This window comes from Notamacropus eugenii, chromosome 2 (assembly GCF_028372415.1).
Source record: "Notamacropus eugenii isolate mMacEug1 chromosome 2, mMacEug1.pri_v2, whole genome shotgun sequence".
NCBI classification, from domain to species: Eukaryota; Metazoa; Chordata; class Mammalia; order Diprotodontia; family Macropodidae; genus Notamacropus; species Notamacropus eugenii.
Window position 1 is genome coordinate 536015982 of NC_092873.1, and position 13942 is coordinate 536029923.

Here is a 13942-nt window from a genome sequence, read left to right on the forward strand (position 1 = left end):
AGGAGGGAGTGAATTCCAGGCATGAGGATCAGCCTGAGCAAAGACACAGAAGTGGATGGTTGAATACCATGTACAAGAAGTCAAGTCAACAAGTATTAAGTACTTATTACATGTCAAGTGTTATGGTAAGCTCTGTAGTTGGGAAGAAAGGGTAAGAGAGTCCCTACCCTCCAAGAGACCAAATTCTAATGAAGAAGGTAATTTGTAAACAACTAAGCAGATAACATGATAAGCACAGAGTGATGGAAGGTAGCCTTAGAGAAGAAGACATTAACAGCTTAGGGGATCAGGATTTCTGGAGACGGTGGTATCTGAGTTGAGCCTGTATGTTGGCCAATTGTGCTACAACCTAGAGAATAATAGGATGTAATAAGTCTAGAAGGGTACACTGGAGCCAGATCCTGAAGGGCTTGAAGTACCAAAGATAAGAGGCTGTATTTTATCCTCGAGGACACGAGATTGATTGGGGAAAGGTGGGGGGGGGGGGCAGTAAGAAACATAATCAGATGTGCTTTAGAAATATCACCTTGGCAAAAATGTGAAAGATGGATTGAAAAGGGAAAAGACTTAAAACTTAAAAGACTTGTTTGTGAGAAGCAAAAACTCCCTAAAAGGGGATGACAGTCTAAACTAGGAAGAGCAGCCATAAGAGTGGAGAGGAGATGGATTTAATGGATATGCATACAAAATGACTGCTCCCCTAGGCTATGGAAGAGAGATGGATGGAAGATACAGGAAAGATCCAAGGATGACTCTGAAGTTAGAAACCTGGGCAACAGTAAAAAGGGAAGGTGAAAGAATCTGAAAGTCTGGGGGGGGGGTGTGTGTGGAGATAATCTGTTGGACATCTTGATTTTGAGATGTCTTCAGGACTTTCAGTGGGAACTAAAAGCAGCTGGTGATGTGGTCTAAGGAGAGGCAAAGGCCAGATGTGTAAAAGTGAAAGTCATCTGGAAAGAGATAGAAATTAGACCTACGGAGAAAATGAGATGAGATTAGGGATTCAATCATTACATTTTGTGTATAGTACAAATCGGTGCCACTATCTATAAGGGCCCATCAAGAGAAACCAGCCAATGAGTGGTTTAGTCAATCCAAACCCAAACTGAAAAATTCACTATGCCACTTTGATCAGATTTTACTAATGATGTAAATGGACAACATCAACTTCATTTCGATTAGGCATATGAACAAAATTCTAAACCTCATTACTTGTGCATTGGTCATTTCTCTCTGAAGAATTAGGTAAAAAGGAGATCAAGAGATGAAAATGTCAGTCAAAACATCTGTAACCATTGGCTTTCCCCACCAGGGACAGGAGAGTCAGCATTTGGATTCAGTCCCCAGTATTCTTTAAGAGGGAGTAGAAATGGCAATAAAACAAATAATGATGGGAAAAATAGGTGCACCAGACAAAGCAAACATGTGACAAGTCCATGCTGGGGGGGGGGGGGGGAACGCTGATATCTAAAAGAGAGGAGGATATCACCTTAGAATCACCAACTAATAACTACCTATGGAAAAAGTGGCCACATCACTTATTATTGACACCCCTGCTGCATCAGCAAACACTCGGGAACCCCCAGGATGGCCTGCCAGCACAGGTTCTTTGACCTGCTTATAAAGGAAAGACAACTTCAAAGGGGTTAACAATCCCTCTTTAATTAAACACATGTAAGCCATTCACTAGTGCAGGGGAAAGGTTAACTCTCTGAAATGTGGACAAAATAGAGAGAAAATACAAGCAGAAAAATGAGCACAAAGACCAACAGACAGGGCTCCAACTGCTATACAAAGTGATACAGCCATCTGTGTACACTACTGAATGGGAAAGAACAAACCTCTGACTAGTGGGGGTTGGGGGCTCTTAACAAACAGTTGCTCAGAGTCCCATCCACAGAATCAAAAGGTGCTTCTCATAAGTGAAACTCCCAAAACAAAATACCAACCTTCCAGTATATAAAACAAAGACTTGGCTCCTGATTGGCTCAGAGCCAGTAGGCATGAAACCTAGGTGACTGTGAACCATCAGGGTTCAAAGGAGATCAATTCCTCCATCGTTTTCAATGAGCCTGGGAAACTGAAATCCAGAAAGAAAGCAGAAAAAATCTCACTTTGTTTGGGCTTACACATGTCTATCTCCTATCTCTACAAAATTTTTATGAGAAGTCCTCTCCCACATAATAATGAAGGTACAAGGAGGTAACAAGCAGGATATCCAAAATACACACACACACGTTTAGTCACACTGCTCATTCTAAGGTGTGTGAAGAAGAAAAAGCTATGTGGCAGCAGTTAGTATTTGTTGACTCTACATAAAAGGTTTAAGAGAAGGCTAAAGAAAAGCATTGCCTGCTCTCCCTTCTAACAGGGTAACTTCCATCCACTGTTAAGAAGATGAATGGCATTCATATAGCATTGTAAGATTAGCAAATATCCTCTATAAATATTACCTCATTTTATACTTATTGGTACTTATTACCAATTTTATCCATTTTCTGAACCTCTGAAGGTCTCTTGTCCTGAAATCTAGGGCGCATGCTAGCCTATCCTTGGTTTTATGTTTGCTTTATCACAAATTTCAGAAGAGAGTTATCCCTCTCCACCCCAGAAGCGCCGAGGCCCTCCTTGTCAGAAGTGCAGAGGAGAAATTTCTCTCCTTTGTTCCTCTACCTTTCGAAGGGTGGAATTATCATAAAAACAAGTCAGGAATTTTTCAGCTTCTCTGCTCTCAAAAGACACGTTCTCCCGTGGATGCTTGGGTAACGATCACTACTGTGCTACGCAGCCAGGCCAAGTCTGTGATCTTTTCCCAGAATTACTTCTCTATTCCCTCTTCCTGGCCTGGTGGTAAGTAGTGTACTTGGGTAACAACATCATTTCTATCTCTGTGGACATGATTTTGACTCAAAATCTCTTTACCATGATTTGAGAGAGTGAGAGTGAGAGCGAGAGAGACAGAGACAGAGACAGAGAGACAGAGACAGGGAGAGAGGGAGAGAAAGAGGGAGAGAAAATGTGTATTATTTAGAGCCATGCATTTGTGGCTGGCTCCTTTTCTGGATTTTGTCCCTGTGAATTTCTGAAAGTTATTCTGACATTGTTACTGTCTCTGATTTCCTTGTTGGGAATATGCAGCAAGCACTGTCCTCCCCCCCTTCCCCAACCCTGCTCAATTCACTTTCAGTAGAAAGTGGCTTTTGCTGTTTTCCTTTTTAGGAAATAGATGACTGAGCTGGAGAGGACACAAAGGACTGATAAAGAGTATTGAGACCATGTCAAACAGGAGCAATCAAAGAAAAGGGAGGTTTCATCGATAGAGGAGAGAACTAGAGTCATGATCAGATCAGTGTCTGACAGACTTTGAGGAAGACAAGGGTTCTGTTTTGTGTGATGGACACAAGCAGTAAAGAACCTTAGATTTGATTTAAGTGGGGAAAAGTCTTGCTCTGAATAGAGGTGACTGGATGGGAAGGTCATGGACTCTCCTTCCCTGAAGGTCATTAAGAAAAATGGGGGGGGGGTGATCATTTGTCAGATATATCATAAGGGATTGATTTACGCTGGTATGGGCTGGCCCAACTGGGGCTGAGGTCCCTTCTGCTCCACAGAGGGAAGAACCTGGACCAAGTGATACAGGGTATGGTAAGGTGGAAGGAGTCTTGGTAACAATCAGAGCCATCTAAGAGCTCATCAGAACACAATAAGATCCCTGCGCTTGCCAGCATCCAGAGGCTGGGGCACCACATCACAGAGATTTTCTATTAGGGGCTCTAATATTGAGAAATAAGCAACGAGATAACACCTAAGCTTCCCCATGAGGCATCTCCAGAAGACCAGCTAGTTGACATGGAACATCGAGTGCGTGGAGGTATTTTCCATGAGATGAGTCTGGAAAGGTCATTCTGAGTTCCATAGGGAAGACTTGTAAATATCTTTCTAACCCTAAGATTCTATTTATTTTTAAAGTTGATAGCTTACATTTCTGCAACACTTCCCGGTTTTACTGTGATTGCTCCCACAATTCTGGGGAGGGATTAGAGTGAGTTGGACAAATATCAGTTCCATTTTTAACAGATGAGTAAACTGAGGTTAAGTAATTTTCCTATAATCAATCAACCAGTTAGCACTATGATAGGATTCGAACCCATAACTCATGATTGTAAGTCTATATGTTTTTCAGCTATGCCAGATTGTTTACAAACCACTGGTTATATTCACTTCTATCATTCTCCTGTGATAAACTTCTTCAGTTTAGAAGCCACCGACATATAAGTCATAGAGGGATTGTTCTACCTCATCTAATTCATCTCCCTGGTTCCTAGGTAAGATTCTGCCCAGAAATTCTAGCCACATGTCTGTCTAATCCATTAAGAGAGATGAATTATTGATTGGTTCAATTTACATAGACTAGCTCCTAAGGACCTATAAAGAACGAATTTTACTTTTGGTCAAAAGAATCAAAAATAGGAAAATAACATGTATACATACATACATAGATACATAGATACATATTATATATATGTTAAGAATTAAGCTGTGTTATCCCTTGTTCAAAAAGAAACTAACCTTGTTGGTCATTCTCCAAGTCATTGTCTGAGCAGCCATCAATTTCGTATTTCATACAATCAGAGGTGTCTCGTATTTCCTGGAATGAGGCTTCACTCTCCTTTTCACGGTCTAAATTATCTTTTTCATCATCTGAGGGTGACTTTGACCTTCCATTCATTTGATCATCACTCTGTCCATCTTCATTCCCTTTCTCATTTGATTTCTCGTCATCGATTTCAAAATCTTCATCATACTCTGAGGAAAGAAAGCCTTGGCTTTAAGGCTGAAAATAGAATCCCTCACACTTAACCTATTCCAATTTAATGAGGGTTTTGACTTCATTAGGTCCTGTTTCTCTTTCCCTTTATTCACTTCTCTTTCACACAATTAATGGACACAGGAGAAACTGTGTGGAGCTAACAACAAATGACGGGTGATTGCAATCTAATACATAGACCCCAGTGGAGAAAAGAGAAAGCCCGACGCCAAAACCTACAGCAGACGGAGAGTTCATTTTTAAAATGGACATAGTCCATTACAATGAATAAAGTAGACAAAGGAAGGCAGTGATAGGGAAAAACTAAATGAGAGAGAAATTAAAAATGAGGAGAACAGACTCATCATAATAAAAGTTAATTTGGAAGCTGAGCAACAGAGTACTTTGCATGAAAGATGATCAAAATATTTGGATATCAAATTAATGAATAGTGAAGTGGAAAAATTCAATTAATCAGGTCTAAAGGCACTAGGGAGAAATGTGGTGAATATTATCTATTCTTTGAGAAATAAGTGGACACCAAAAAGAAAAAAAGGAATTGGGAAGTATATCTCATTCGGAGTGAAAATCCTACCCATTATCCATCCTTCTAACAAATCAAATAATTATATTTCAAAGCTGGACCTTCTTGGAAAGTAAAATATTCCTATTACGGCCCCTAATTTGCAACTTTCTCCACAGAGAGGCAGCAAATCAATGGCAGAAAAGCAAATTGTCACATCAGATAAACTCCAGCTGTCTCTGGTGGCCATAATTTTTCACCTTTCAGATTTAATTGTCCGCCTGCTTCTTTCCACCCACATTTTTTAAATGTTGAAATGACAACATGCCAAGGAAAGAAAGCAAAGGGCTCTCATGCGGAACCAATTAAGCAAATAAACAATTATCCATAAAAATGAAAATGAGAGAAGGAAGTGCCAACCTTGGATTGGATATTAGGGGAGTGCCATTCTGGACCTTTTACAGGGATGGGGACTGAGTTCTACATGTCGTGCAATGCAAAGAACTAAATTCTATATGTATGTAAAGGCAGTAAATCTCAACAAATTAGGAAAGCCATACTAATTCAGAGAACCCAGCAAGGCAATGGCAGGAGAAGAAAATCACAGAGTTCACAAAAAGAGATCTAGGGCAACTAGGTGGCGGTGCAGTGGATAGAGCACTGTCCCTGGAGTCAGGAGGACCTGAGTTGAAATCCAGCTTCAAACACTTGATACTTACTAGCCATATTATCCTGGACAAGTCACTTACCCCATTGACTTGTGAGAGAGGGAGAGAGAGAGAGAGAGAGAGAGAGAGAGAGAGAGAGAGAGAGAGAGAGAGAGAGAGAGAGAGAGATGGAGGCAAGTGCAACCTCAGGAGCATCTTCACACTTGCCCTAATCTCTCCCCTTTCAGCCTCATCCTACACAGCTCCTTCCCACAAACTGTGGGGCCCACAAACAGGCCTTCCTGCTGGTTCTCACAAAAGACCCTGCATGTCTCCTGTCTGCACAGGCCTTCACAGAGATGATCTGCTGGCCTGGAATGCACTCTGTCCTTCTCTCCACCTTCCTCATTAAGCTTTTCTTGGCCTCCCACCACCCCTAAAGTGCTAATGCTCCCTGGGGATCTGTTTTGCATATACTTTGTATAAACCTATAAGTGTACATAGTGATCCCCTCTGCTGGAATGTCAGTTCCCCGAGGATGGGGATTAACTTTTGGCTTTGTATTTCTGAGACCTAGCTTATACCTGGCCCATATTAGACACCCTTAATATATGCTGATTGATCAATGATCCTCAATTCTTTACTCTCAGCCCAATGTCCAAAGCTCATTAGTTCACATCTGCCCTATAAATCTCCTTTCCTCCACCTACAAGTCATCACCATGGCTCACACCTTCTCTTCCTCTGGCCTGGTCGATTACAGCAGTTTTATCATTGGCCACAGATTCTAATCCATCCCACACCCAGCTGTCAAACGGATTTGAGCACAGGTCAAACTGTGTAATGCCCATAGTCATAGAGAACAGACCTAAGATTTGACTGATATATAGAGACCTCCCAGATGAGGCCCTTCCCATCTACCCATGCAGGTCAGCACCTTCTCTACCACTTCAAGTCTGAGGGAGCTCTTAGGGACCCTTATAGCCCTATAGCTAGAATGCACTAGAGGCAGGGTTTGAAACCAGGCCTTCCAAGCAAACACTCTCTGCTACACCACACTGACTCATCATTGAGGAAAATCCAGTGGCTCCCCCCTACCTCCAAAAGCAAATGTGGAATTTTCCATTGGGTATCTAGAGCCCTTCACAACTCGGCCCCTTGACTTCCACTGCCATTTTAAACATTACTGCCCTTCATGTACACTCCAGGCTAGCCACACTGGACACGAAGAAAGCCAAGTTCAGAGAGATGAAATCATTTTTCCCAAGGTCACATTGGCAATAAAGGACAAGGCTAGCCCTCTGACTACAAATCTAACACCCTCCTCTGACTATGCCATGATGAATCTAGCACCCTCCTGAGTATATTGTGTTGAATCTAGTGCCTTTCTCTAAGACTATGTTGTGATGAATCTAGCACCTCCTCTAAGCCCGTACTATGATTTTCTTTTCCCCTACCAGCTTGCACTCCTTAGAGTAGAATCCATCATCTCCCCAGGAAACATTGAAATCAGTAAACTTATCACCCCATGACACTGTATCAGCTCTGAAATCCACACCAGCTCAGTGCCCTCTGCCTCTCTGAGCCTCCATTTCTTACTCCCAGTCCAGCCACATCTTTACTTACCTTTCATTTCCTTCATTTCCTTCACTTCACTTCTGCTTCTTTGGGGCACTGTCTTCCCCCAGTGGATTGTAAGGGCCTTGAAGGCAGGGACTGTCTTTTTCATATTTGTATCCTCAGGGCTTAGCACAGTGCCTGGCACATCACAGATGATTCATCATTGTTCATTAAGTGATTGTCACTGAATCAACCCATTCTCTGGTTGAATCTTGTAAATGTTCAACAGTCTTTTCCTATGTGGATCCAGGATCAGTGCCAGCCCATCTCTCCTTTCTTGAGTTACACAAGATAAACCCCCACGACTGACCTTTAAGTATCAGCAGCTACTGTCACCATCTGCCCCCCAGAGCTGGGAATTTTCATCCTGAACTCTCACTATTTTCAAAGATAAGAAAGTTGGGACCTTCCAAAGCCTAGAAAGCTTTTCTGCACCTTACCATCTTTAAATGAGGGTTCTCGGTCATTGTCAGCAGGATCTTGTTCCGTCTCCTCTTCTCCTCCCACCTCTTGCTCAACACTCTCTTCATCTTTCTTATCATCCTCTGTTGGCATTGGCCCCACGTTCTCCGCATCTTTGTGGAAATTTTCCCTTGGTTTGGTGGCCTCTTCCTCTTGGACAGGGCCCTCATTGACCTCTGTCATCTCCTTCTCTTTTTTTGGAGGCGGAAATGGCTTTTTATCAAGTCCCATTGAGATGATACACCTTGAAAGAGGAACAGAATGTCCATCACACATTAGGGATCCTTAACACTCTCTTCTATGTTCAGCTACTTTCCCTTATTACATATAAGGAAGGGGGTAAAAAAGCACATTTTAGAAAGGATAAGTAGATTGAAACTGAAGTAAGAAGAAGACATGGCCCATGAGGAATTTGTTTTGTCTGAGTATGTGTATATGTGACAAGGTTTGTGTTTTTCTGTCTGCTTATTTGTTTCCCAAATGCCAGTGTCTGGAGATAAGAAGAAGAAATTTTTGTTAATTAGAAAAATAAAATTTAATCTTAAAATGAATTTTCAAATCTCAGCACTAGAAACACATAAGTTAATAACTTCTTAATGACCAATATTATCTAATTAAAGAACAGAGAATTTTTAAAAGTAACATTGGCTTATAGGACCATAGATGTAGATCTGAAGGGGATCTAAGAGACCAATGAATCCAACCCCTTCATTTTACCGATAAGGAAGCTAAGATCCAAAGAGGCTAAGTGACTTGCCCAAAGGTCACACAATTAGCAAACATCTGAGGCAGGATTCAAACTCACATCTTCAGGACTACGAGTCCAACGTTACCCTAACCATTATGTGCCCAGCTGCTGAATCATAGATGCCAACTAAAATTTGAATTGTAAGGTATATTTTTCAGAGTTGGAAAGCACTGTGCAGCATCTACTGCTCCCTTCACATCACATTTCCCCAAAGCAAAGGAAAAAATGTGCACAATCACAGAGACAGGACAGTTGGAGCTGTGAGAGCTGACGCCCTCAGGGAATCAGCTTCCTCCTCTCTCTGAGCCCATCTCCATGGTAACACAGACAAGTCCAGACTGCCTAGGCTTTGGGTGTGTTCCTCAGGTGACTCTCCTCCCATTGCCCTGGAGCTCAGGGTCTGAACAATAGAGCAAGGGCCCCCTTAGGCCTGTCAGTCACAGGGAGCTGAGGAGTCTGGTTACCTGGTGGATTTCTGATTACCCAATTTCTGTTTTGTTCTCCTGTGTTGTATGTGTCCCTCGGAAAGTAATAGAATGGGTAATAAGGAAGCAGCCTGAGCTCTTGGGCACAAAGGAGGGTATGGGCAATGATTCTGTGCCAAGAAAGTGAGCAGCTTCAGTGGCCTTGACAACACTCCCTCATATTAAATTGTGTAAACAAAACCCGACAACCAAGTAACTCTGCTCTAACCCTAGACCTGAGGCTCATGAGATGTCCAGAGCACTGACACAAGAGCATCCCATGCAGGGATGGCCAGAAGGCCAGTAGTGTGAGGAGTGCCTGGTGTTTGGTGCTCTTTCCCAGAAGCCTTTTCTTCATCCTCATCCTCATCCTACTGGATGACACCTACCTGTAGGGAAGCTGCCTAGTAGGTAACAAGGAATGGGGGAAGCAATGAAATAACAATGCAAAAAGGATGGAAATCATCATTTTACACTTTATAATAGTCTGGGAGACCCATATTTTCTCTGAGAGGCAACGTGGTGCAGTACGGTGAATTTAGAATTGAATGTGGCTAAATCTCGTGTTGTGTGGGGCGTCTGCCAAGAGCTGCCTCTGAGCTTTGGAAGCCTCATCAGGTGGCCTCAGTTATCTGAAAGCTCCCTCCCAGCTCTCAAGCTCAGATCCTATTATTCTGAGCTAACTGGAAAGCAGCTCCAGTCTGCCCCCATGTGATGTCAGGACCTCAGGTTTCTCAGGAGGTTGTAGAGGATTCCAAGGCCCCTTCTACCTCTTAATAAATGGACTCCATATCACTTCTAGATCCTATTCTCTGATTCTGAAATCGTTCCCATCTACCTATTTCCTAATTTCTTCATTCCCAGTGGGAGCAGGATGTCTAGACATCAGGGAAGTCATCATCTCCTAAGAGATAATGGAACGTTAGAGTCCATTAGGCACATATCACTTACCCTCTTAACCTATGGCTCTGAAGGGGGACTTAACAATATTTTTTCCCTCTAAATCTCACAGGGATTCTTTTGAATGGATACAGTGATATGTAATGAGGGCATTAATTAGGTTCCTTGGAAACAAAAGGTTATGAACTTTAGGCAAATTATGACTTTCCACTGTCTTTTCAAAGAAGCACAGACAGAACCAGAACAAGGGAGATTAGAGACCGTGGGTCCAACTCCTCATTTTATGTGTGTGTGGGGGGGGGGACGCTCAGGCCAAGGTCACACTGCTAGCGTCCTTCCCTCTGCAGTGTCACCACCACATGTTCATACTCAAAGCCTTGCATCAGGACCATGGAGAGCTCAGCTGCCTCCAAATTTCATAGACTCAGCACACAGACTCTTCATTGTCCATCTGCTTCAGGAATTGGGCACACAGACTGTGCTTCTGTCTGGTTGTCCACGATCCTTCTTCAGGGCATACTTCAAGGTGCTGATTTGGTTTTCTAAAGCTCTAAATAGGTCACATTCTAGTTGGTTTTGGAATGAGTTTCCTTCCCAGATTTCCCAACAAGTTCTGAAAACCACTGGTGCCTTCTTCAAAGATTGCCTATGCTTAACTGACAAGCAACGTGAGGCACAGGGCTGGACTTGAGAGTTGAAGGATACCCAGGTTCAAATCCTGCCATCAGAAACTTGCTGGCTGAGTGACCCTGGGAAATTCTGAACCTTGGGTTTCAGCCTCCGATTTGTCCTCTAGAACATTCCTGGAGTACTGATACCACAGGGTTGTTGGGAGGAAAAACTGAATTGATAAAAACTAAGCATTTCACAAAACTTCAGGCGACTTGAGGCGAGGAAGACATAGTTTCAAGACATGCTTTTGATCCCCATGCCTGCATAATCTGAACAAATGACCTAACCTTTCCCAGACTGAGTTTCCTCCTCTGTACAATGGGAATAAGAAGAGCTGCCCCCTCATAGGGTTGTTGTGAGGATCAAAGGAGAAAGCACATTCAGTCAACAAATGCTTACTGTGCAGAGTGTCTTACAAACATTAACTTGTCATATCAAAGTCAATTATCTATTATTGAGACAAGTCACTACCAGCTGTTTGGATACTGACAGCTAAGAGCTAGCATGGTGAATACATCCTGTTTTCTAACTCCGTATATGACACAAAAGAGGGAGGGGACAGGCAACACTCTGGATAACAGAGACATGATTTAAAAAAAACAGGTTTCGAAAGCCTAGAGCATTGGCTTGAATCCAATGTCAAAATGGCATAAGTATTTATTTAAAACCTTACACACACATTGGTTTGAAAAATCACCTTCATGAGTATAAGAGGGGGACACATTGGAAAGCATGATGATGTTTGGGGGGGGAAATGGTGATTTTTGTTTGTTTTCTTTTGTAGACTGCAAGAAAAGCATAGCTTTGAAAATAAGGAAAGGCATCTGATGCAGTCTCTTTCATACCTGGTCCAACCAAATCTAGAGTGCTAGTGTTTGCTTCTGGGAATTCCAGCTTCAGAAGGACATTAATAAGCTATAGAATGTCCAGAGGAAGACACCCAGGATGGTGAAAGACTTTGAGATCATGAAATACAGGGCTGAAGGAACTGGGATATTTATCAGAATGAAGGGAAGACTTTGGGGAGATATACAAACTTTTGCAAGTGGGGAATCATTCTACTCTTTTACTTTTATCCCTAGGACCTCACATAGTACCTAGATCATCGTAGGGACTCAATAAATACTTACTAACTAATTGATCTTCAAGAATTTGATGGATTAAGACATAGAAGTCAATCAAGAAGACTTTATTAAGCAACTACTATGTGCTAGGCACTGCACTAGGCCCTGAGGATACCAAGAAAAGCTAACACCAGTCTCTGCTCTCCAGAAGCTCAAAGTCAAATGCCAGCGAGCTTAGATACAGAAGAGGGAAGACACATGTTCTTCTTGGCTGCAGGAGACAGAATTAGGATCAAAGAAGCAAACTTTGGCTTGATTTCAAAGAAGAAACTTCCCAACAGCTGGAGCTTCCCAGGAGACAAATGGGCCATCTTGGGAGATGAGGGTGTGCTCTCCTTTATAGAACATTACAGACACAAAGGGTGTGGCCACTTGTTGGACATAGAGTAGAGGGGCTTCATTCAGGATGGGCTGGACTAGAGGTGGTCTCTGAACTGCCTTTAAAATCTGAGACTTTTATTTTGTGAATCTGTATCTAACATGATAGGTATAAGGTAACTTTAAAGCTTCCAAAGGCCTTGCACAAATATGCTTCTGCTCATCAGCAATCCTGTAAATTAGGCAACAGAAAATTAACTTGCCCAATGACAACAATGTCATATCTGCCATAACTAACCCCTAAAAATGCCTTGCAATGCACCCTCTGCTGCACCCTTAGGATTTCTGGACCTGTCCATGAGCCCTACAGCTATGTTGTCTCCCTATTAGACTGAGGAGCTCCTTGAGAGGAGGGATAGCCTCACTCTTTGTGCTAGTATCTCAGTGCGTAACAGTGCTGTGTACACAGAAAGTATTTAATAAATGCATTTTCACCCTAGTATCCACTCATTCATTCATCTGGAACTTCTTGACTTGGAAGCCCACATGCTGACAACTAGAATTTAAAACCACGCTCAGAGTCAACACAGCCTGCTGGTTAGACCACACTTGTGAGATGCTAAAATTATGTCATGTATCATCCTGTTTGCTCCTGCAGAACCTAAAGAGTGTAGAGAACAAGAGTTTCTGTCCAGATCACCAGGCTAGGGAGTCAGGGGTCGGAGATCAAAGCTTGATCTCAGGGCTCCAAGTGTTAGAGCAGCAGTAAACATAGGCAATGTCAACACACACATGACAACTCTCCCAGTGGGGCCATGTTAAGGCCTGGGCCTGTGATTCCATTTGTCCTGAGAACTCCCAGGAGAGGACATACTCTCTATCACTGCAAGTCAACCAATTATCAGCAACTTAAAGAGTCTTGGTGAATTTCCAGGAGCCCCAAAGAGTCCAAGTGACTTGCTGGGGTCACCACAACTAGGATGGGTCAAGAGTGGAACTCCAGGTCATAGGATCACAGGCCAGGGATTCCAGAGGCCATCTTGCCTAAGCCTTCATTGTACAGCTGAGGAGACTGGATCAGGAAGGCTAATAGATCACATGAACATAGAGTGAAAGGGACTTTGAGGTACATCAAGTGGAATTCCTCCTTTTATACATGAGGGAACTGAGGTGAGTGACTTGTCCAACTGGTTAGATGAAGGCAGTAAGTGTCAAAGGTAGCTCGAGTATGAACTGAGGTCTTCTTTATCCAAAGGCATGCTTGCCTTCCATCTAATCTAGTACACCAACAACAAAGAAAGAATGAAGTTGAACAAAAGTTTCCAGGATAATTGGGGAGATATTCCTCTCTTCTCCCTCTTCCCCCATCCCTTCCATCTTTTCAATGTGGATTGGGATCAAGTCAGAGCAAGGACCAAGACACAAGAACACCTTGACTTGTGAGCCAGCTCATACCACCTATGATGCATTAGGGTTCAACATTGCTAATCATGTACCTTGAAGAAGTCACTGTCCCTCTCTGGACTGTACAGCAAATCCAATCTATGGAAATCCAGATTGATCAAACAGATGCAATTGGGCCATTTGTCTGCTCTGTGAGGGGTTCTGGGCAGGATGCTTCTATTTTTATTTACAAAGACCCAAGAGAAAATATAAAC

At 42.7% G+C, this 13942-nt stretch overlaps 1 protein-coding gene across 4 annotated transcripts in view; it reads right to left on the bottom strand.

Moving 5' to 3' along the window:
- ERICH3 (glutamate rich 3) overlaps positions 1-13942 on the bottom strand; it is a 135210-nt gene that overhangs the window by 53736 nt on the left and 67532 nt on the right. For all 4 annotated transcript variants that reach the window (XM_072649854.1, XM_072649857.1, XM_072649856.1 and 1 more), the window contains 2 exons: positions 8037-8302; positions 4570-4806 (listed from right to left, as the gene is read on the bottom strand). In XM_072649854.1, the coding sequence (XP_072505955.1) occupies positions 4570-4806; positions 8037-8302 (503 nt within the window). The remainder of the gene's footprint in view (positions 1-4569; positions 4807-8036; positions 8303-13942) is intronic.